Here is a 23,942-nt window from a genome sequence, read left to right as displayed (position 1 = left end):
AGGGTCAGACTGATTTGCATATGGCCATGTCTGAACTGGGGTGGCAGAGTGGGCTAAAGAACGGTGATGGATCAAACCCAGATCTGTTGACTGGGTGTGAGTGTTTGATTGGTTCTGATGCTCCGTCCATCACCACCCCCTTTTGTACTGCTTAGTACGCCATAAGTTGGCAGGGTATGCTCAGACGTGAGTCCCTTGCTCACTTTGCCACTGGATTCAAGCAAGCCTGGCTGAAGACGGCTGAAATGCCAGAAACCGGTCCTAGGAAGCTTGTTTCCGGTCCAGGGAAGGCAAGGCTTGGCAGTTCGGGCTGGACTGTTCCCATCAGGCACAGGGTCAGACTGATTTGCATATGGCCATGTCTGAACTGGGGTGGCAGAGTGGGCTAAAGAACGGTCATGGATCAAACCCAGATCTGATGACTGGGTGTGAGTGTTTGATTGGGTCTGATGCTCCGTCCATCACCACCCCCTTTTGTACCGCTTTGTTCGCCATAAGTTGGCAGGGTATGCTCAGACGTGAGTCCCTTGCTCACTTTGCCACTTGATTCAAGCAAGCCTGGCTGAAGACGGCTGAAATGCCAGAAACCGGTCCTAGGAAGCTTGTTTCCGGTCCAGGGAAGGCAAGGCTTGGCAGTTCGGGCTGGACTGTTCCCATGAGGCACAGGGTCAGACTGATTTGCATATGGCCCTTTTCTGAACTGGGGTGGCAGAGTGGGCTAAAGAACGGTGATGGATCAAACCCAGATCTGTTGACAGGGTGTGAGTGTTTGATTGGTTCTGATGCTCCGTCCATCACCACCCCCTTTTGTACCGCTTTGTTCGCCATAAGTTGGCAGGTTATGCTCAGACGTTGAGTCCCTTGCTCACTTTGCCACTGGATTTAAGCAAGCCTGGCTGAAGACGGCTGAAATGCCCGAAACCGGTCCTAGGAAGCTTGTTTCCGGTCCAGGGAAGGCATGGCTTGGCAGTTCGGGCTGGACTCTTCCCATGAGGCACAGGGTCAGACTGATTTGCATATGGCCATGTCTGAACTGGGGTGGCAGAGTGGGCTAAAGAACGGTGATGGATCAAACCCAGATCTGTTGACTGGGTGTGAGTGTTTGATTGGTTCTGATGCTCCGTCCATCACCACCCCCTTTTGTACGTCAAAACTTAGGGCACAACTTCATGACAAATGCAGAACCCTTATAACCACTTTATCCTAATCTACATATACTATCTGCCTTTAAAACCTACAACATCCTCAAGTCACATCTCTATACCTTATTCTGATAGCTTAGAAGTGAGGTGCTTTCGGTTGCATTTTGGGAGAGCCGTATTGAGATAAAATTGTACACTTCAGACAATATATGTATTCAGTAATGTAATATATGACACACATATTCCACTCTTTGCTCATACAATGCCTTGCAATAACAGTAGCAAGACACCTCAACATAGCCTTGAGGACAGCAGGCAGACGGGGCAAAAATCATAGAGCTCATTGTAGTCAGCGGGCAGGATACTGAATAATGGTCCACACCGAATTAAACATCATCACAGGGACTTTATTTTAGCTACAAATCCATACCGTAAGTTGGCCAAAGCCAATTACTTCCTATGCACTTAAACACGAAAAAAGTATAGTTACCTATTTGGCCCGCGATAATGGGAGGTCTCACAACCAGAAGAACCAGTTTGTCGAGTAAGAGATGAAGAAATCGTACCACTGGCTCCAATTGAGATGAATTCAAAGCTAAAATACTGCTCTTTAATTCATTCTCCAAGTTGTTTTCCATAATTCGTATGTCTCCTATTCGAACCGGGAACATGTGCTCATCCAGTGCATGAACAAGTGCAAAGAACTTGTCAAGTGAAGCATCCTAGCAGAAAAGCAAACACAATTACAGATGCATTTACTGTAAAAGTATTTCGAACTCATACACAATCATTTGATTTATAATTCGGTAATTGGTTTATAAGGAAAAAAGCATACATTATTCACAGCAATATTCTTCAAAAGCATGATAGTTTTCAAAAATAATTATATTACGTCAAATATGTAGAGGATCACATAGCACAGTAATTTAAGGGTATTTTGGGGATGAGTAAAATAATTGAAGACATTTGGTTGCAGGTTAACACGGATGTGAGCGCCCAAAGTACGATTTGTGACACTATGCAGAGTTGTTTTACGCATCCTCTATTTAATGTTGCAGATGTCGATGGTTTGGGATTGGGTGGTAAAGAAAATACTTAGAGGTGTCTGATTTGGCTGGTGTGGAAGACTGTGGTAGACAAGACAGTAGTCCTCATCTTTTGGAACAACACCTCCCCATTGAATGACGCATGGTGGCCTGCTGAACTTGGCCCATCCCATCCCCCACCACGACAGACCACGCCCAAAACCTCGGCACCAGCTTGGACAACTAGCTATCTATGAAGAAATCAGTAAACACAGTCTCATCAGCCTGCTTCCACCTATTACGCATTCTCCGCAAGATCCTCAGGTGGCTCCCAGAAAGACCGTCACGCAGGCTGAACTACGTGAATACACTCTACTTAGAAATCACTGTACGCCTCCTGAAGAAGAGACTACAGACAATACAAAACTCAGCAGCAAGACTCATACTCGCCATCTCCAGATAGACCCACATCACACCCCACCTAAAGAAGCTACACTGGCTCCCAATCCAACAGAGATGCCAGTTCAAGATGCTGACCTACTAATACAAAGCCCTGCACAACGAAGGACCTGCATACATCAACAAACGCATGACCTTCCACCAACGGACCAGACACCTATAATCCGCCTCCCACTTCCTCGCAGATTCCCCCCGGATCCGCCTTAGAAACAGCAGAGGATGCTCCTTCTCACACCTGGTAGCCAAAGCATGAAATGACCTTCCCCTGCACCTCAGGACTGCCTCCTCCCTCCGGCAATTCAGGAAAGGACTAAAGAATTGGCTGTTTAAATGAACAGATCACCAAGAAGCAGCTGGCAACTCAAGCACATTGAGACCCTCACGGGTGATTTTCTGCGCTTTATAAATCCTTGATTGATTGGTAGTCTCTTCCCCAGACCACTGTATACTGGCCCTACAGCTGAAGCTGAAAGCAATACTTGCTCAATAGACTTGTCGTACTATGCTTGCGCGTCACAAAAAAGTACATATCCATAAGCTGGATGCATGAATATGGTCTATCAAATGACTTGTGGTGTTATGTGCATTATTGATAGCTGGTAGGAGAAATGTATGGCCAGGGTGAAAAGGAATGAAAAACTGGTGGGTGACCTGCAGGATCGGTGCATCATGGTCACAAGCTGAATGTCAACCTAGGTGAATCGCTATTATTAAAATTGTGGTTCTCCCTAAATTTCTTTATTTGTTCCTCAATATCCCCATCCTTCTCAACAACGGTTTCTTTGACACGCTGCAGGGCCTACTTCTACGTCTCGTCTGGGCCGGCTGTAGACCACGGGTGAGCTGGCGCACTTTGTCTTACTGTATGCATGGGAGGTCTGGGGGTACACCATTTTCAACTGTATTTTTTAATAGCACAGTGTCAATATGCATACCATTGGAGCCATAGGAACGCAAGCCTAACGTATGAACGCCTCGACCGGGACATGGCCATCACTATACCCCTAAATGTTCTATTGCCTATGGGCCTTCCCCTTGACCCTAGGGATATACTGCCACTCTTCACGACATGTTGGGTCTGGCATCGGCTGCTTCACTTGTTAGGGATGGCGCACCTGTATTCCTCCACTCTCCCGCTAGCCGATAACCGCTGGCTTCCCCCGATGGCAGACGCCTCCGTCAAGTGCATACTCAATCAGTACGCTCTCAGTACCATTGGTGATCTGTTTCCAGATGGCCATGCCAACGCTTGGGCTGACGATATTCGTTTCAGTAACGCAGCAACACTCAATAGGCCCTTATTACATCAAATACAGAGCACGCTGAGGGCCCAAATCACTTAATACCCTATCGCTCCCGATGACTTTGCCCCCCCTTATGATTCTTATCAATGACGATTCCGGTGACCACCGGGTCTCTCTGCTTTACCGCGCCTGCCTCAAATGACTCCCTTCCATGAGTGAGCGTCTGCGTGAGGCTTGCCAAGAAGACCATCAGTGCCCCATTCCGGATGATATATGGCTCCATAGTTGCTCAAAGATTAAGTTAAAGTCTCTGAACTACAGGCACAAGTTGTTACATTTCAAGTTCCTATGGCGCACTTATATGACGCACTCCTTTTCGGCCAAGATTGACATCTCTCGGACATCGACCTGCCCCAAGTGCAACACTACAGATGCAGACTTTATGCATCTGGCATGGACCTGCCCCTGGAAAGCCGCTATTGGGTAAACATTTTTTCCAAAATCTCCCAGTTGATGGGACTTAATGGGGGACCCTGACCCTCTGTTGGCCCTTCTGGTTTATGTGCGTAACACCCTGCAGGGGGTGCGTCGATTCATTGCAATTGATCTTCTCCTTGCAAAGCGCAAGGTTTCGAAGATCTTGAGAGGCCCTACTAGCAAACTGTATGCACAATTACAACCGCCGGCATCCCGTCCACGTTACATATGGTTAACCTTGCGCACTTACCTGCAACACACTGGCCAAACATCTTAAGACTGAGCATCCGTGCCACGGGGTCCACAATCCGAACCATACCACATACACTTCCCCCCTGACTATAGGTTGCATTGTCCATGTGTAGAAAGTTCTGACCCACCGCAGCCGCCCATATTCACCAGCTGCATGCCTCTCTGCTAGGTCTTCAAACACTGGAGAGTCATTAACCACGTATGGTTCCAGTCTATCATACATGCTTCGTTCCATATGGGTTTAAATTCCCTCTTAGTGCTACTGTTTTGTGTGATGTAAACGATTGGCATGTACAGTTACTCTAGCTGAGGAGTATTTCTTTGTTATATGAAAAATCATAAATAATTTTTTTTTTAAAAAGCTGAATGTCCACGTAAAAGAAGAGAGTTCATCGTGATATAGTACTTGTTTAAACTGTATGCCCCAGGCTTGGTCCATTACATTTGTTTGGGAGGATGCCAGTTTCTTGAGTAGGCTTATCGACCTTAAGTCAATTTAGCTGATTACTGACAAGTGTGCTGCATTACTTCTACATATTATGTTCTGCCCTCTCTTCACTTTGCATTTTTGTTTCTGTATAGACAAATACAAATTACTTTATAATAAAAAAATTGAATATAACATAGCACCTTGAGGTCATGCCTTCAGTGTACTATGTAAGGTAAAATGTATGTGGCGAATGTGGAGATATAAAGACTATTGCATTTTGTTATTCTGGCATAACAGTATTGTGCTAGAATAAGCCTTATTCAACTTTATTCAGATGTACGGCACATTAGGTTTTAATTCAGCTCATATGAAGTACAATGTTGATGTCTTATCTAACAGTGTCACAAGAACCTTAGGGGGTTATTTAGAATTTGTTGGATGTTCTGTCGATGGGTATACACTCTAAAAACTGTGAATGGGAAATCTGCCAGACTATAACTAATACTCATAACGTGTTGCCCTTATTATACAAAAAAGACAACTTGGAGGAAAAAAACTAAGATGAAGAACTAGTTGTGTGCTTCCACTGAAAGCATCCACAGTGCGACAAGAATGTAAACGTTAAGAATATAATCTTAGACAACATTTTGCCAACAACCCAGCGAGTCAGGCTCACTATTCCTAGAAAAGAAACTCATGTTGATCAAAGGAACTCTCCAACTCACTAGATAACTTACTACTCCACCTGAGGAAACTTCGCACCTGCTTTCATCCACACATATGCAATGGGTCAAACTATATATCCTAACAAGAAAAATTAACCCTCTATCTGTTAACCTGAACTCCACAAGCTACTGTACTTTGAAAGTTGTAAAGACTGTCAGATATTTCTTGTGCCTGGCTCTGAGAGATAGATGTCCCTCTCATCTCTGTCCATCCCTCCTCAGAAACAAAAAAGAGCCCCACACTAAAAGAGCATTCAGCTGTGTCTCTGATGAAGAAACAGAATCTCCATTAGATACCTACAACTCACCAAATTCGACCCTCCCACCACATAAATCCAACAACATTCTGATGTAAGAAGGTAAGAAGCATCAAATGCCTTTTCTTTACGTGAAAAAGGAAAACCCCTAGATGGAGGTTTTATGCCAATCAACCCTTCCAAATCAACAATAGCTGCAATAACAACTACCTGAAATGCATACTATTCAAGTTCAAATCAGCAGCCAAAACATTGCACAGAGATTGCTGAAATTCTCAAAACCCACAATGTTGACATTTTATTCCTGAATGAAACCTAGGTAAATGACTCATTCGCCCTGCTGATAAGTATACTGATGCACCCCAATTTCCTAATCAAACAGGTAAATTGAGAGGAATGCTCTGGGGAAGGAATCACAATTCTATCACAGAAAAGCAATTAAACTCAAATGCCTTAAACTTGACATCCACACCGTGTTTGAATGCGTGGGTGTAGAACTCCAGCATGCTGTTTCAAATCCCACCAAGATTAACATTATCTACCATCCGCTGGTAAACAACCAAATTTTCTTTGAACAATTAATTGACCTCATCATCGAACAATCTCGGTCCTCCTCAAATACCATCATCTTAGGTGTTTTCACCATCCACTTTAACAACCTTATGGACTCAAAGGTGGCCACACTGAGCTCCTTTCTAAACAACACTCATCTAGCACAGTTTTGTACAAGATCTATACGCTTAAAGGGATCTACTCTTGACCTCCTGGTTGCCAAAGCTGGACTCACAACAAGACTCAGTGTCCCAGGTTGATTGGTGTGACCATTCCCTCACTTTTTTCTTCCACGCTGCTAAGGTTTTCTAGTAGAGTTTTCTGTAGAGATCAAACCTACAGACCTAAGCTATAAATTAGAGACACCAGTCAAATTAACACCATTAAACTCTCAGCAAAAGGTATGTATCAACTTCAACCCAAGAATGAGATGCAATCAATGTGTCACATGACCAATCAATCACTACAACAAAACCATTATAAATAAAATCAATAATTTGGCTCCTTTAAAGCTTAAGAGATGAAAGAATAAACTCTTTGCTCAATGGTACAATAAAGACGTGAATGAAAAGAGAAGACAACTAAGATTAGTTGAAGGCAGTTGGAGGCAAAGCCCATCAAACCTGAATCTGATGCTACTGTGAGCCGAAAGAAACAGGTACAAAACTAGCATATAAGAAAAAGTCTTGTTCTATAGATCTCAACAAGACTGAGAAAGAAACTGTCTAAGAAAACTATTCACCAATAATAAAAACAAGAGATGAATGCCTCTTAAGAAAGGTGTGAGGAGATATCCAAGTGCTTTGTTCAGAAGATAACAAAGATTAGATTGTCACTCAAAAGATATTCACAAGATGACCCATCCATCTTGACTTCCTCAAAGAGAAACTGTTGCTGGAACGATTTAGGGAGAAGTAATTCAGAACATGATAATTAAGAAGATAGCTAAGACACAACCTGACACACGGTTTTCGTACCCAATCCCTTCCAACTTAATGAAATAGATTAGCACTAACATCTCCCCTTTCAGAACTCAGCTGATCAAATCCTCAATGTAGTAAGGTAAAGTTTCTGCCTGAACACAGGTCAGGTAACCCCATTCCTGACTTAAAACAGGGATTGACTGGGAAAACCTGCAAAATTTCCACATAATAACTATCCTCCCATTCTTAGTGAAAATGATAGAAAGTTGCTTTGCCTCCCAACCAACCAATTCATACAATGTTGATCACAACTTTCTAGATTATTCTCAATCAGGAGTTAAACCTGGCTGTAGCACCGAAACAACCATTTTATAAATCATAGATATCACACCATTCATTTTATGTGCAGTCTCGTTTCATTCCCTTTGGGAGATCAGCAGGTGAGAAGGAAAAAATAGCCTGTGTTTTGGGCAATGATTTTCTGCTTCAGTGCTAGGAGACATGACAATTAGCATCAGTCAGTCTATAGATATGATAAATAGTGACACGTCAATAGTGAAAGTATTATTATGACAGTGTTAGAAATGCAGAAAACACAGTCCCGTCTTGTTTTGCAAAAAAGTCCATCACCGCTGGTTTGTCTCTCTCTGCGTGTTACGAGTGGGAATCCAAGTTAATGTTGGTGGTTCCGTTTTTCACTCCATGTGCAACTGTAAGGGGAGGTAGAAGACTCCTTCCTTCTGGCATGTAGTCCCAAGCTGCAAATCCCAGAATCCCCAGCAGGACACAGCCTCAGGTCCTCCTGGCATTGCAAGCATGATACCAGATGTTAGCCCCTCATCATGTGCTGAGACAAGAATGTTTGACATGGGTGACCATGCTTAAGAAGAGAAGGGCCTTGAGAGTTCTTATCTACACAGCTTAATGAAATGGAACTGCATATAAAAGAACTAGCTGAAAACAATGCACATGTCTGTGGGCCAAAGACTACTGGCACAGCAATGAAGTGGCTCATGATTTCTGCAACTATTGTGAGATGTCATGACAAAACCACTTTGTGGAGCAATCACTGTTGATACCAGTCTGTGATTCCTGCCATTGATAATCACAGACCAGTATCTATTGTAGAGGTAACGTAATAAGAGAATCAAAAATGCTTATAGGCTACCATACACATTTGATTGCAGAATAGGGAGGACTTTTATTTAAAAAATATATATAATAAACAGAGTAATCATAATAACGAAGAACATTTCTGCGAAATCAAGGACAAAAGAATTTTAATAAAAATTTATTTTATAGACAACTGTAAACACAGTAATCGAGTCGTGATTTTATCACGATACCGCACGCTGAACAGAAGATATGATAGCAAGAAATAATACAGATTTTTATTCCATCCTAAGCAGATCAATTGGCAAGAGAGAGATACAAAAAAAACAAATTTTTGAGAAAAAAGAAGGAACATACCTGTGTGTGAACAGAGGAAGCTGCAACAACCTCTACACTGAAAACTCCTTTATGATTGTCGACCCATTTCATTCCAGGAAGGGGCACCTGCAAGTGAATATCCAAAATATGTTATATGGGAAACAGAGCAGGACCATTGACAAAGATTTTGTGTTGTGTTTACAAGAATCACTTTGTAGCGTTCTGAGCAAAGCCATGCCACTTGTATTCCTTTATGGAATAGGCAATTTGTTGTTTGAAGGTACGATTCTTTTACATATTTTTATACAAATTCATTTGGATATAAAACCTGGTATCAGTGGTTTAAATATCTGACATGGAGTCGAACCAGGTTTCTGAATTTACATTTAGATGGGGCGTTATATGAAATTAGAGAACAAATCTTTACATATCATGGAACATCTTTACATATCATGAAACAAACAAAATAAAAGTAGCGACTAATACTTAAAATAGTGAATTGAAATCGGCACACGTGACAAATAGAGACATGCTTGGGCTAGTGGGCACCAGTCGCCTCATTTTCCTACCAAGTGAAGCTAGTCTACCTTTGGCACTCGAAGCCTGTATTAGCACATTGCAGAGTCCAGAAATGTTCCTTTCTAGTTCCATTCCTGAAACTAGAAGAGACACTTGTTGACAAAGACGGGGTGTAGCTATGAACAGTGGCACGGGGCCCCAAGACCTTAGTTAGTGGCGGTTTTCGCTACCATACCAGAGAAGGAAGCCCAATTTTCCTTGCTTTTGATGGAGTGGGTAGTGCAAAATGTTGTATACCTCCTCTATTCTGCATGAAAATACTAATCAAATAATCTATTAACTATAATATTATTAAATGAGTTTGCATGTTTATTAACCAACATTATTAATATTGAAATCACACGTGGGATTTGCATTTGCGTGGCTAAAATAACCTATATAACTAAAATCTGTACGCATATTAACAGTAGTATATGTGGTAAATAGGATACTGCATGATATATGTTGCTTTTGTAATGTTGCCCAAGAGGAGGACCGAAAATGTGAATATAATGGCTTTAAATGTTGCTATACGCTAGATAAATACAAGCACATAGAGGGATTAGTAAGGGGTTAACATTAGATTTATTATTTCTAGGTATTAATTACATTTTTGTGTTTGTATCGCTTAAATTAGCATTTGGGCCCAAATCCAAGATGGCCGCTGACACCACACGACGAAGTGGCCACTGTCCCACGAGGCACGGAGTGAGCTGCACATGCACGAGAAATCTCCTAAACCTCATCACGACCTTTGTTTACCATGTACCCGAACAAGGACAGAGTGGGACACCAGCCAAAAACCAGAGAACAATCAACCTTACAATAAACCGGAACAAGCCGACTTTTGGAGTTACTCATGACCTCACCCCTCGAACTGAACTGAAAATTTAAACTGACATCGGACGATCTTAACTAGCCAATCACAACTGTCCTAAATTATTAAATTGTATCATCTTTACTTATTTGTATTATAAAAGGTGTAGTAGAATAGAGAAAAAACCACGTTGTCGCATCGCCTTTTGCTTCCTATTTTGCACGTTTTCCTGAATCCTTGAAGGTCTGCATGCTGCCCGATCATCTGATGACTGCAAACTTTTCCTAAATCTATGGGCAATGATAGATGCTTGCACGTCCCTGGTCCTTTGCCGATATTTGGGACTGTAGCGTGCTGAGCAGAGAACTTTGATCTTTGGCTTGCTTTAGGACGATTCATGACAAATTTATGCAGAGCCAATGAATTAGAGGACTCCAAATAGCCAGATTAGGTAAATATGATGTTCTGCGACTTACTAAAATGTTTATATAAAACTATCTAAAACTTTGATGAGACAAATGTGAATTAATAACATTATGAAAATTTAGATAAACAATTATTGATTAACAAGAATTCAGGAGTTGTGAGTTTCATTCAAGAGATAGATTCTGAGGTCTTAAAAATGTGCTTTAGCTGGTTCTAAATCACCATCAACCAATCCAACGAATTTGGTCCATTAGACCGAAGTGGGAGGAGTGCCTTGATGTTTTAGGATTAAGGATCTGTAGGCGAAAGGGCGTGTATGTATATTTTGTAAATGACTTTCCCTTCCCTATAGGTTATAAGGTGTTCCCCCACATGTCCGGCGCTTGAATCATTCCTCCCTCCTGTGTGTGCAGACCGGTATGGAAGTAACGTGTGAGTGTTGGTGTTATGGGCGCCCCCAATGACGGCAAGTGTGAATGAGTTAGTGTGATGTCGGGTCTGTGACGCAGGGAGGATATCGGTGCAGGTTGTTTCCCTGTTACTAGGGTTTTTGCGCTGGATCAGTTTTTCTGGTAGCAGGATGATGGTTATTATTGTTTTGGTTTGGCGATTATTGCTTGTAAATTGCTTATTGATTGTGAGAAAGTATTGGTGTATGGATTAACACTCTATGTTGAGTTGCGTCGAGTTCTATGTTGTTTGACGGCTTTTGGGATGTAGGAAGTCGGAAGTTTGTAACGGTTCTGTAGTAGAGCAGAGGTAAGCGCTGCTCTCGGGAAAGACGGAATTGATGTTGCCCTGTAGGTACATGGGGAAAACGTGTAACTATTGGAGTTGCACGACGCATTGTCTGGGTTCGATTTGGTAACATCGTCGTGTGTTGCCATTGGGAACATTTTCTGTATGAGAGAAATGTATGGTAGCGAAGGTCACCTGTGAAATTTTGGTCTTAGGTGCCAGGAGTCCAAAAGGCACTCTGATTACACTTATCACTGGAAAGGTAATATGTGTTCCCTAAGCTTGCTAGAAGGATAAAGTAGAAGGAAGTGCTACTTTATTAACAAGTGTAATAATTCTGTAGTAAGACAGACTGTTCGCTGTTCTCGGGAAAGACAGAATTCTGTGTGAATGTATTACATTTTCCGTATGAAAGTGCGTGAATGAAATAGCATTCAGGTTAATTGTGAAACTCTGGTTTTATTTCTCAGGAGCATTGGGTCTCCAACTAGGTGTCTTAATTCTGGAGAAACGGTTAGCTAATGCTTGTTAGAAGGGTAAGGTAGATGGATGTGCTACTTTATCAACGGAAGTAACAATTCCGTAGTAGGGCAGAGGTAAGCGCTGCTCTCGGGAAAGACAGAATTCTTGTAAGAAAGGTCATTAACTATTCTTTGGTTAGCGAAACAGATAATGGTGGCGTTTTTATGTCGTTACTAACAGATTTGTAAGTTTAAAGAACGCAAAGAGCTCACCGAGAAAATTTTGTAAAGGAGGTGTCAACAGAAGCATGACCAAGGAGGTCAATGTCCTTGGGTACTCTTAGATCAGCTTCAGATTACATTAGATTTGCTGGAGCAAGTAGGTTTCATGATCAACGAGAAGAAATAGTTGTTGGTCCCAGCTCAATGGACGAAGTTCCTGGGTCTTGTCATCGTCCTTGTAAGCAAAACTCTGTCTGCCTTCCAGAAAGGTGGCGAAGTTCAAACTCTGAGTATGTTGTCAAGGCAGAACACATCACTCAGTCAACTGACGTGCCTAGTGGGCTTACTTGAGTGGTTGATACAGGCAATCTTTCTGAGCTGTCAACAGGAACTAGCAGCGTTCTGCACCAGTCCCAGCCAAGAATTGTAACATTGTATTGCTGTTGTTGATTTCATTGTTATTTTAAAGCTATTTTGCTGTGATTGCACTTTGCACATTTTAAATGAATTACTGCCACGCTCAACAGAGACACCGACTTACGGTATTTATCGTGTGTCCTTGGGGGAAATCTTTGCCTTTGCGCCGCCATTTCGTCCAACTCTCCCCGGTCCTCTGCAGCTTTCACAGCTGTTTGTGGGGAGGGAGACTCTTTCGCCCGGAATACTCACTTTCGGAGGGCCACTAGATTGCCGCAATCACCCAGAGTAGCCTGTCTAGTGTTCTGCCTCTGCACCTTCCTGGGCAGGACTTAAAACAGAGATGGCGCCGACACGCAACCAAACAGGTACTAGCAGCGTTCTGCACCAGTACCAGCCAAGAATTTTAACATTTTATTGCTGTTGTTGATTTAATTGTTATTTTAAAGCTATTTTGCTGTGATTGCACTTTGCACATTTTAAATTAATTACTGACACGCTCAGAGACACCGACCTGCGGTATTAGTCGTGTGTCCTTGGGGAGAAATCTTTGCCTTTGCGCCGCCATTTCGTCCGACTCTCCCCGGTCCTCTGCAGCTTTCACAGCTGTTTGTGGGACGGGAGACTCGTTCAGCTGGAATACTCACTTCCGGTGGGCCATAGATCACCGCCATCACTCAGAGTAGCCAGTCTAGTGTTCCGCCTCTGCACCTTCCTCGGCAGGACTTAAAACCTGGATGGCGCCGACGCGCAGCCGACGTGCGCAGTGAGCGCGCCGCTGGCGTGCCGAAGGCACGCCTAAGGTAATCCCATCTCCGCCCGTCCGGGACCAGGGGCCAGGAACCCTGCCCATTTTGTAAGGGCTCCAGCCAATTTGATTAAATATTCAAAAATGGAGCTCGAAGCCCTAAAGGGGGCAGCTCACCCTTCCTGTCTGCATTCACTGGTTATCAATGAATCCCTGAACTGCCAGATCTGTGGCTTTGAATCAGAGACATTGGCCCGCAAGGAAGTCATACAGGAATTGGGAAAGACAAAACACTGGAAGATGGGGCTAATTAATTGTAGATCCCTTCCAACGCACTCTACGGAGATCAAGCTATTGATATTGGATGAAGACCTCGAGGTGTTGTTCCTGACGGAGACCTGGCATTGAGAAAGCTCTATCCCTAAGATTGTAAGCACCCTCCCCCAGGGTTTTGAGATCTACCGACTAGACAGAGTCTGCAAAATAGGAGGTGGCATTGCCATCATTTGTAATGCACATCTCGCCTGTGGCATCACCCCCTTAAGATTGTCGACTGCGAAGCCTTTGCATTTAGATTGTCCCATACCCCGACCTCCTCTTTCTCATGCAGTCTCATCTACAGGCCTCCAGGGACTTGTACGCTTTTCTTAGAGGCTATCCCGGACATCCTGGCCAGCACGATGATAGAGAAAAGCGCCTTTACCGTATTAGGCGACCTTAATAATAATCTGGATGATCAGAACAATCCATCAACCAAAAGATGTGTAGCTGATCTTGAGGCCCTACAACTAACACAATTGATGCACCAGGCTACTCATGTAAAGGGCCATACGTTGGATTCGATTTTCTCCAACAACCCTAAATTGGAGGAGCTTGCTTCCATCCGGATGCCCCAGATAATTTTTTTTATCCCTATTCGGTATTTAAAATCCCCCACAGTAAAACCCAAGGGCAGTTGCCTAGTACTAGGATGAAAATGGCCAAGGCTGGTCCATGAAGCCTGGCTCAAAGACCTCGAGGCGACTGCCCCACTAGAAACAAGTGGCTTAGAGCAAGGACAGAAAAATTGGTCAACCTGGATGAATGGAACTGTGAAGAGGAATTTTAGGAAACCAAGTCCAATAAAGCCTAATAACTCCAACAGATGTTCCTTGTTCAGCCCCCAATTGGTGGCCCAAAAAAAGCTGTAAAAAGTTAGAAAGGTGTTGGGGGAAGATTTATGCCCCCGAGCTCAAAATAGCATATAAGGCAGCTGTCCAGCTGTACCACAAGAATATTAGGAAAGCACAAGCTGCCTTTTTTGAAGAAAAAATAGAGAGGTCGTCTAACTCTTCGAAAGCGCTGTTTAAAATTACAAAAGCTCACAACAGTGGAATCAGGCCCCCTCATCGCTCAACACTCAAAAGAAAGATGTAATGAGCTAGCCACGTTTTTCAAGAGTAAGGTGGAAAAGATTTATAATTCCCTTCACTCAAATATGAGCCACATGCCGGAAGTAACCATAGTCCCTAAGAGTATCCAGGTACCCCCTACTAGCACAGAGCAGACACGAACGTTCTCTAAACCATGTTTTCATTCCCTAAATTAAGTGAAGAACAGGCTGGTTCCCTTTTACAGAACATTAAATCAGGGTCCCCTATTGACCCTACACCACCCCACATCATCGCTCAAGGGGGGAATTGTGTTCTAACTCAACTCACCAGCCTTAGCTCTCTATCTCTTGAAAAAGGGATAGTTCCTAGAGAGTGGAAGCATGCCATTGTAAAACCGCTGTAAAAAAAAAAAACTCAATTATATCCCGTGGTCATGGTAAACTATCGCCCAATCTCACTACTGCCCATTCTGGGAAAGATCGCGGAGAAACATGTGAACAGTGCTATCTCACAGATTCTGGAAGATAATGGCATCCTACACCAGACCCAGATGGGTTTTCGACCGGAGCACAGCACGGAGTCTGCTCTGCTTATGGTCACCGAAAAACAAAAAAGCATACTAGATCAGGGAAGGGCCGTGGCTATTGTGCTATTAGATCTAAGTGCGGCCTTCGACAAGGTAGACCATAAAATCCTTGTCAATAGGCTCAAAAACATTAGGATTAGAGGTACAGCCAACCAATGGGTGGCCTCATTTCTGAGCGACAGATTTTTTCAGTGTACAGAGGCCGGCATTTTGTCAGACACGTTTTCAGCTCCGTGGGGAGTACCTCAGGGATCCTCCCTGAGCCCGACCCTTTTTAATGTCTATATGAGCCCGTTTGCTCACATGGTACAGGAGATTGGACTCTCCATTGTGTCATTTGCCGATGACACCCAATTAGTGGTGTCAATAGCTGACTCTAATTCCAACCATAGGCAACTAACTCCGTGTTTGGAAAAAATAGGAACGTGGATGGCTGACTGCAGTCTTAAGCTGAACGGGGATAAAACCGAGCTTATAATTCTGGGCAGCAATTCCAACCCTCGCTTAGAGATCCTGGCCAGCAAACCGGCCCCTCCCCCCAAACTCCTAAATGCTCCATAAAAAATCTGGGCATGTGGCTCGACCAAAATTTAACTATGGAGACGCAAGCCAAAAACCAGGCGGGCATATGCTTTGGTATCCTCCGGATGATAAGGAAAATTCTGAGCCTACTCCCAGAGAACTCAAGAAGGACAGTGGTACAAGCCTTAGTGGTCTCGAGACTCGATTATGGCAACTCGCTTTACCTTGGATCACTAAAATACGTCACCATTAGGTTACAGGTTGTACAGAATGCGGCAGCTAGAATGCTTCTCAAGATTCCCAGGAATCAGTCAGCTAGAGGATCCTTGAGAGAGCTGCACTGGCTACCCGTTCAGGCCAGGATCAAATTTAAGTCCCTCTGCCTGGCACATAGAGCCATGCATGGTAGAGGCCCAGTTATGCTACGCACTTTGATCTCTCCCTATTCACCCCGCCATTGTCTCAGATATGGGTCGAATTTCCTGATGAGCACTACCAGAATTAAGAGATCGAGGTGGGGTGGCAGATCATTCTCCCATATGGCGCCGAAACTCTGGAACAACATGGACCCAGAGCTGCGATTGATCGGAAACGAACAGTCTTTTAAAAAGAAACTTAAGACTTGGCTGTTCCCCTAACTCTCACTTCAGATAGCTGCCCTTACCTGTTATAGCGCTGGGATGCCCGCGGGTAGCCATGCACTTTATAAATCCCTAAACCTAAACACTACAGGACGCTCCAGAGACTGAAGTCGTTCCATCTCCGCAGAGACTTGAGGTACTTGGAGTCCGTCCCTTTGATGGCGGAGGTACGTAAGAAGAGGCAGTGGTGGCTCACGCACATAGAAGCATGTAACCGGAGAGCTATTGTTGGTTCCAGACCAGGTATTGTGATAGAATCCGATGCCAGCTAAAATGGCTGGGGCGCCAGCTGCAGAGGTTTATCTACAGGAGCAAAGTGGTCATCGAAAGAACGAAATATGCATATAAACTGCTTGCAACTCCTGGCAGGTTCCTTTGCAGTTTGATGTTGTACCAAGGAGAAGGTGAGTTGCTGCATCCTGCTGAAGATGGACAACTTATCGGCGGTCCGTTACATCAATCGTCTGGGGGTCTTCGATCCACGACGCTGGCGGATCTGGCCAGGGAGTTTTGGCAGTATTGCCTGGATTGTCACATCTCTGTGATAGCGAAGTATCTCCCGGGGACAGCCAACAAGGTGGCAGACTGGCACTCGCGGCACTTACGGGATCTCAGTATATGGATATTGCATCCAGAATTATTCAGGGCAATAAAGAAACTTTTGGGACCATTCTCGGTGGATCTGTTTGCCTCTCGCCTGGACAATCAGGTAGGCAAATACTTCAGCTGGAGGCCAGATCCACTAGCAGCGGTTACAGACACCTTACTTCAGGACTGGAGTGGGGATAAAGGATATGCCTTTTCCCCGTTCATAATGATCATGAGGCTGCTAGCACAAGTCCGTCACGAGAAGGCAGATCTAGTGGCCATCACTCCATTATCACTCCATTTTAGCCCTGGATATTACAGGTAGGGTATTCACCTCGGAAGGGGTTACTTTTCATATCTCCAAGAGGTCGAAGTCTAACTCCAGAGAAGCCTCATATTTGGCTTTTGCTACAAATTCCAAATTATGAGCGTCCAACACCTTAAGCCATATAAAGCAATGACGGAAGAGGCCCACCCAGCGGGTGAACGTCCGCTTTTGAAATTTGGGAGTCGTTCAAGGCGTTTTCTTCTCCAACCATTGCAGGTTGGGTGACGTACATTATACAAGAGGCAGGCATACATGTTTCACTCTTTAGTGCCTATTCGGCTAGAGTTTTCTCTCTGGGGGCTACACTGGAAGATATCTTGAATGTGTCTGATTGGCCTCCAGAATCTACGCTCACGATGTTTTATTTTAAACCAGACGTTAATATAGCCACACTGGACATTTTCAAGCTTTAAACTAGTATGATCCTCTGCTCTGGTCCTGACATAGATCGTAACATTTCCTAGCTTTAGTAACATAAAGTTTCAATTTCTTTTAAGGACACAGTGGCGAGGATTAACCCCACATGAAGCTGATTATGTTTTGTTTCTCCCTCTTCTGATATGGCAGATACCAGGAACTGTAAGACATATGGTATAATTACAAAATATTTGAATAAAGTGACGGGGCAAAATGATCTGTCGAAAATACAATGATGTTCAGGCCTATTTGTTCTGTTACTATGAATATTTGCTTGTTCTCCAGCATGTTAGGATGGACGCGTTACGCGGATTTATTTCTTTTCCTGCAGGGAGTGATTCTTCTAAACAGGGTTAAGCATTGTGGAACGGCCGCTGTTTGTCGTACAAAGAAAACTGTTGATGGACTATATTTGGACTGAGAACCTCCAATTGGTTGTTGTTGTTTTTATTCATTCCCTAGTGTTCATGGAAAATGAAGACTTTTGATGTTATATGGCTGCTGTAAAAATAAAAGTGGAAAAAGAAGAGCATAATCCTTGCCTTCGTGTCCTTATTAGAATTGAAACTTTCCGTTACTAAAGCTAGGAAACTTTACATTTACACATCATTTGAATTTTCATCAAAATAGCACTGAAGGCATTTGTCGTGGAGGGATTTGTCCTTATCTAGCTCACATTTCCTTTTCAATTTTAGTTGAATTGTTTGAGCGTAAAACTTCATCCAAGTGGGCTCACACAACAAAAGGTGATTTCTATCAGAATCCTTTAATTGCATAGCTTAATTGCAAGGCTAACTAGAGAAATTCCCAAATTCTGATTCTTAATTTCTCGTATGACAGTCATTGTTGTAGGTGCACAGTGAATTCCACTTTAAGGCATAGTCTAATCACCATGCTAGACACCGGGGTTTTGAGGCTCGATGTCTAGCAAGGTGAGTTTAAAGAAAGAAGAGTTTTTTCTCCTCTGTCAATTTCTGGGATTCCATCATTTACTCATTAATCTGGAACAGTTTCAAGAATTTGGAAACAGCAGTCGAAAAGGAACTATGCTTTACCGTTCCCTTGCAATGAGTGGTTTCAAGCTGACATTAAGCATAGTTTTGCTAGGTATGTAACAGTATAGAATCAATACACCCTGGTTCTTCCAGTGTTTTGCAAAACCAAACGTAGCTATATTAGCAAATGTGTATACAACAAACTGCATCCAGAGTGAATGTCTCTTGTACCAACGTTTGTTCCACATGGGCGGAGTCCAATGCAGACCAGGCATAGATTGGACAATTGTGACACAAATCTCCTTGCCAGCTTGCCTTCAAAGCCAGTATGACCAGCAAAACCCCAAATGTTGGTATGAAAAACCCACCATCTACAATAGCTTTCAGCACACTCACAACACCATCAGACTGGGGTAAAGAAGAGTAGGGGAAAAAAATAACAAAGCAACAGGTTTCCTCCATTTATGTACACAAGATCTGGAACAATACCTCTTTATCCATCAGGACTGACTCAACCTTGCTCACACTTAGGAAAGAGTTCACAACACACCTCTTTAAAGCGCACTACTTCACAATGCAGCAGAGTCCTCTTCTGCTCCCAGACCCCAGCTACCTCGCCGATCACTTGTTGCCTGTATCGTTACTGTTCTCACTGTACAGCGGTATACAAATATATTCTGATATATATAATCCTAATGTGCATATGATGAGTTGTAAAACATAAGTTGGTGGTCTACACCATATCAAACACACCAGTCTTGGATTGCTTGTGTTTCGATTCAGAGAAGACCTGTGTTGGCAGTTCGGGCTGAACTGTTCCTATTGGAGCAGGATCTTGGCTGATTTGCATATGGCTGAGTCTAATCTGAGGCTGCAAGGTAAACAAGGGAACGATGGGTTGGAATGCACCTATGTGCTAGTGTTTAGACAAATTGTAAGCATTCCTCCCATCACCTTTTGTGTGTTTGATGTATGCCCTAAGTCACCAAGGGTATGCCCAGGCATTGGTAGCTTGTTCACTGGAAGCAAGCTGCCACCATCTGGCCCCATTTAGGGCTATACCTATCCTGGGCTGCTTGTGTTCCAGTTTAGAGAGGACCTTGCTTGGCAGTTCTGGCTGAACTGTTCCTATTGGAGTAGGGTCAAGGCTGATTAGTATACGGCTGGGTCTAATCTGAGATTGCATGGTGGGCAAAAGAATGATGGGTTGGAATGCTACCCCGAGCGATTACCTGTAGGAAGATAAACTGCAAGCATTCCTTCCATCACCTTTTGAGTGTTTGGTCTACTCTACACCATATCCCAGTGTCTTAGGTTATATCTGTTATTTTAAAATATCTGATTATATCCATCAGGAGTATAAGGCGTTTGGCAGATCATGTAAAAGTATTGTTTAGAGCGATCAAAATGATCTACATCAAATCTATACATTTATCAATATATGTGAAAATTGGTACTCCTTTGAGTATCCATGTAAACTGGCTTGCAAATGTTGTGTGACTTTCTTTGTATGAACCTTAAAAGTTGGTAAACAATGATGTGATTGTGCCACTTAGTGATTTTTATTTTGTAGGAGGGAATTTGGCTTGAAAGTACCATCCAAGTAATAAAAATGTCCAATGTGTCATGATTATTTTGACTTTTCACTTCTAAGTATTTCCTTTTTGAGTTAGGTGTGCTACTCAATCAAAGGTGAATGTGTTTGATTAACAATTAATGCACATTTAGTTTATGTTATTTTCCCCTGCAAAGTGATATTCAAGTCTGCTCGAATATATTCATAGTATTTAATCTGTACTGACTGTTCTGTTTTGGTCTAAATAATTGTTATTGCGGTATAAGCAAAGGTGCATAGAAAGCTGATAACCGCGTGTCTTGTCTGCTGTCATTATGCAAACAAAACAGTTTTTCAATGCAAGAATCAGGTCATTTTCTATCAACTGCTTATTCTAAAAGATTCAACACTGACCAAATAATGTTATGAAAGCTGAGCACAGAAGGTTAAGGGGGAGAGAGGAACCTTCACGGCAGGCGAAATAGAAGACAGGCCATGCAGAATGGCATCACCCACTTTAACTGAAGCCTACCGGGACAGTCATTCAGCCTTTGCTTGCTGAACTTTATTAGCCCAGCTGGCCCTGCACAACAAGACTAATGGGCTTTGCTGTTATACTGAACATGAGACCTATTCAAACAGGTATGAGGTGTGAATATCTAAAATTAGACTTTCTTTCCTATGCTAAAGTTAATTTAGGGGATAGAAGTGGAAGAATGAGGGTAGGATTGCTATAAAATCATATAGTAAATATGTTAAGAGTTTTTCTTGTTATTCACACTTTTAAGCAAACGTTGCCGCTACTATTCTATAAGTCTTTATTGTAGTTACAATTCATATCATGAACACTAAGATAAGATTTTGAATTTAAAAATAAACCTCCAAAATCTAACCTTCACTTACTAGTGTTCTTGATTGTTGTATTTCTTAATGGAAGAGAGTTTGGGGGTTCTACTATCTGTCGATGTAATATTTCATGGAATTGATTGTTACATGAAACACATTGTTGTAGGGTTGTTGCAGTTCAACTGGGTTTCTGTCTGACTGAGACGTTAGTGCTGGGGGTCTAGTAAACTGAACTCTCTTTTCTACAGTAAGCCCACGGGTTTAGCTATTGGTGAGATGGCTTATATTAGTATCATGTCATTCTGAGTCGATGTTGTTACACTGTTCCAACACCATTGTGCCACTGAGTTTAATGCTGTGCTTTAAGAATGACAAAATGAAATAAATTCATCAATCATAGATCAATGAGACCTAAACAGCTGAAGAGAAGGGAGGTCATCGAAGGTCTAAATCAAATCCACATTGCAGAACATTACACACAGTACCAGGCCAGGTTCTATGGAGAGACATCTGAGCAGCAGCGGTCGCTTAACAGTGACCAAGAAAAGGTAACAGGAAATGAGTCATCAGTCAGTACTTACAGTACTTGAGGTCGGGTCGAGAACTACATCTTCCACAACTCATTCATAAGAGAATAATCTTCATGCCCCATGAGCAATGCATATATGCCACTCACCGATTATTTCGCAGAGGAGCAGATTTCCAAGTCTGCATTCTTCATTTGGACAAATTTTAGTGCCTTCTCCATTTCTACTTTTTTTTTTACGGAGTAGAAATTTCTCAACTAATGTGACCAGTTCTTTCATCTTTTTCACATACTGATTTTAGAACTCGAGTTTTGTGTCCATGAAATTGATTTTTCAATAGAGTGATACCAGAGTCAAGTTCGAGAAGAATATTCTGATTTACTGCAAATGTTTAAAAATGCTGGATGTTCTAGCTCTTACTTTCTTCTTTGCTGTATACTCATTGTGCAGATTAGAGGTCCAGGTAATTTATTGAGTCAGGTGTTTTCCCAGGAACAACCTGTGAGTGGTATGTTTAATACACTGATAATCTAGTATTCAATCTAAAGAAGGTGCCAAGTCAAGAGCTATTACCACAATGTTTCATTATTTTAAGTTCAATGAAAAATGGTTGCCAAACCACTATAAAACAGAATTGATTTTGTATATGAAGTGGTGAAGGATTGCTGCAATTTTTCCAGAATCTCGACAATCCAGATTTCAGCTAAAAAACATTCCTATTGCAAAATTGAAAATGTGCTGGAACAAAGAATTAAAATTGTTCTCTTCCTTGGTTTCCTATGATGTAATTTCATTCCCATATTTGTGATATTTTACTATGTTTCTTTTTTTTTCTCCTCCTGGATATATTATGTCAACTTGAATCCCTCTATTACATGTCTTGTAAAGCGCTCGGATACCTTCGGGTCTAGCTAGCGCTATATAAGACATTCAAATGAATAAATAAATAAATATTAGTATGTGTAAGGTGTGTATGATAGTAGTGCAAACTCCTGCCTGCTTCTGCAGCAATCCTGCAACTCATCTACTCTACTGTCAGCTGTTTGATAAAAATTGATGGTTAGTGATCAACGGCGACAACAAAATTACTCTCAGTCTGTTTTCACATTGAGTCCTTGTCTTCTCAATGATCTGATGAGAACAGTTAAAAGCTGCAGCATGGAGGTAGAGGACGCATTGGGATTGTGAAGTGTGGGAATTGTGAAGTGTTGGGATTGTAAAGTGGAAGTGGTGGGGTTGTAAAGTGTGGGTATTGTAAAGAGTTGGGATTGTAAAGAGTTGGGATTGTAAAGAGTTGGGATTGTAAATGTCAATTGATTTGAGGCACAGAACGCACATGTGGTCTAGAAATTAGTGCTCAAGCAGACTGGACGTTCTGGGCCATTATGATTCTAGAATGCCAAAACTAGCACGTAAACGTTTTTTAAATGTTTAGATTTCATGTCAGTAGTGAAATGGCATAGACATTCAAATAATTTCTTCTAATACATTTATGGATTCATCATTTGCTTAGTAAACAGAATACAACTCACCTCAGGAGAAAGTACAGAGTAGGCCTGTGGTGGTTTTTCCAAAGAAACTGGTAGGCAAAATGGACCAGTCTTCAAACGTCCATTCTGTAGCATCGGTATCCACTTTTGAAAGTAAATTAAACAGCAGTCAGAAAATAATTTTTCGGTTTATGTTTGCCATCAAATAATGATTATATTATCTTATTTACATAGTGCTTACCACACTCATATGGTTTCATACACCCGTAAATAACTGATATTAGCAATAACAGATTCACTTGTAATGATTTTTAATTAGCTTCTTTATTTATTGAACTGTTTCTTAAGGTGGAACCTGGACACAGTAGCAATAATGGATGGTACAAATGAATACAAATATACACAGCAATGCTAAGGCAGAATTCATTCCACACATAAAACAAAAATTATTAAAGCGCAAAATGCAGAGGAATCAATTTGAAATATCAGGTGACAGTCAAGTACTGCAATAAACATGTGTCTTGCAAGTACCATCAATAGGTTTGCAGTTTTTTAGAAACCAAAACCAGGCAAGGAACCAGCTGAAGCATTAATGGTAAAATTATATAGTCTGAAGGCTTGTGAAAAGATTGCTTAGATTTTTTGATATATGGAATATGAACCTTATCACAGGCTCTCTCTGGGTATTAGACTAGTGAGAGGCAGTAGACTCTGCACACTGGGGCACTGTTATCAATGCTCATTGTGGGTGTTTTTACCCTTAAAACATT

General features: G+C 42.3%; 1 protein-coding gene across 13 annotated transcripts in view; it reads right to left on the bottom strand.

Moving 5' to 3' along the window:
* Window positions 1–23,942, bottom strand: part of DOCK7 (dedicator of cytokinesis 7) — an 888,535-nt gene that overhangs the window by 421,942 nt on the left and 442,651 nt on the right. For all 13 annotated transcript variants that reach the window (XM_085602421.1, XM_085602422.1, XM_085602423.1 and 10 more), the window contains 3 exons: window positions 23,215–23,316; window positions 8,957–9,043; window positions 1,633–1,864 (listed from right to left, as the gene is read on the bottom strand). In XM_085602421.1, the coding sequence (XP_085458547.1) occupies window positions 1,633–1,864; window positions 8,957–9,043; window positions 23,215–23,316 (421 nt within the window). The remainder of the gene's footprint in view (window positions 1–1,632; window positions 1,865–8,956; window positions 9,044–23,214; window positions 23,317–23,942) is intronic.

The sequence above is a fragment of the Triturus cristatus genome, chromosome 4_2 (assembly GCF_964204655.1).
Source record: "Triturus cristatus chromosome 4_2, aTriCri1.1, whole genome shotgun sequence".
Classification (NCBI taxonomy): domain Eukaryota; kingdom Metazoa; phylum Chordata; class Amphibia; order Caudata; family Salamandridae; genus Triturus; species Triturus cristatus.
Note: the sequence above shows the minus strand (reverse complement) of the source record. Positions and strands in the feature narration are given on the sequence as shown.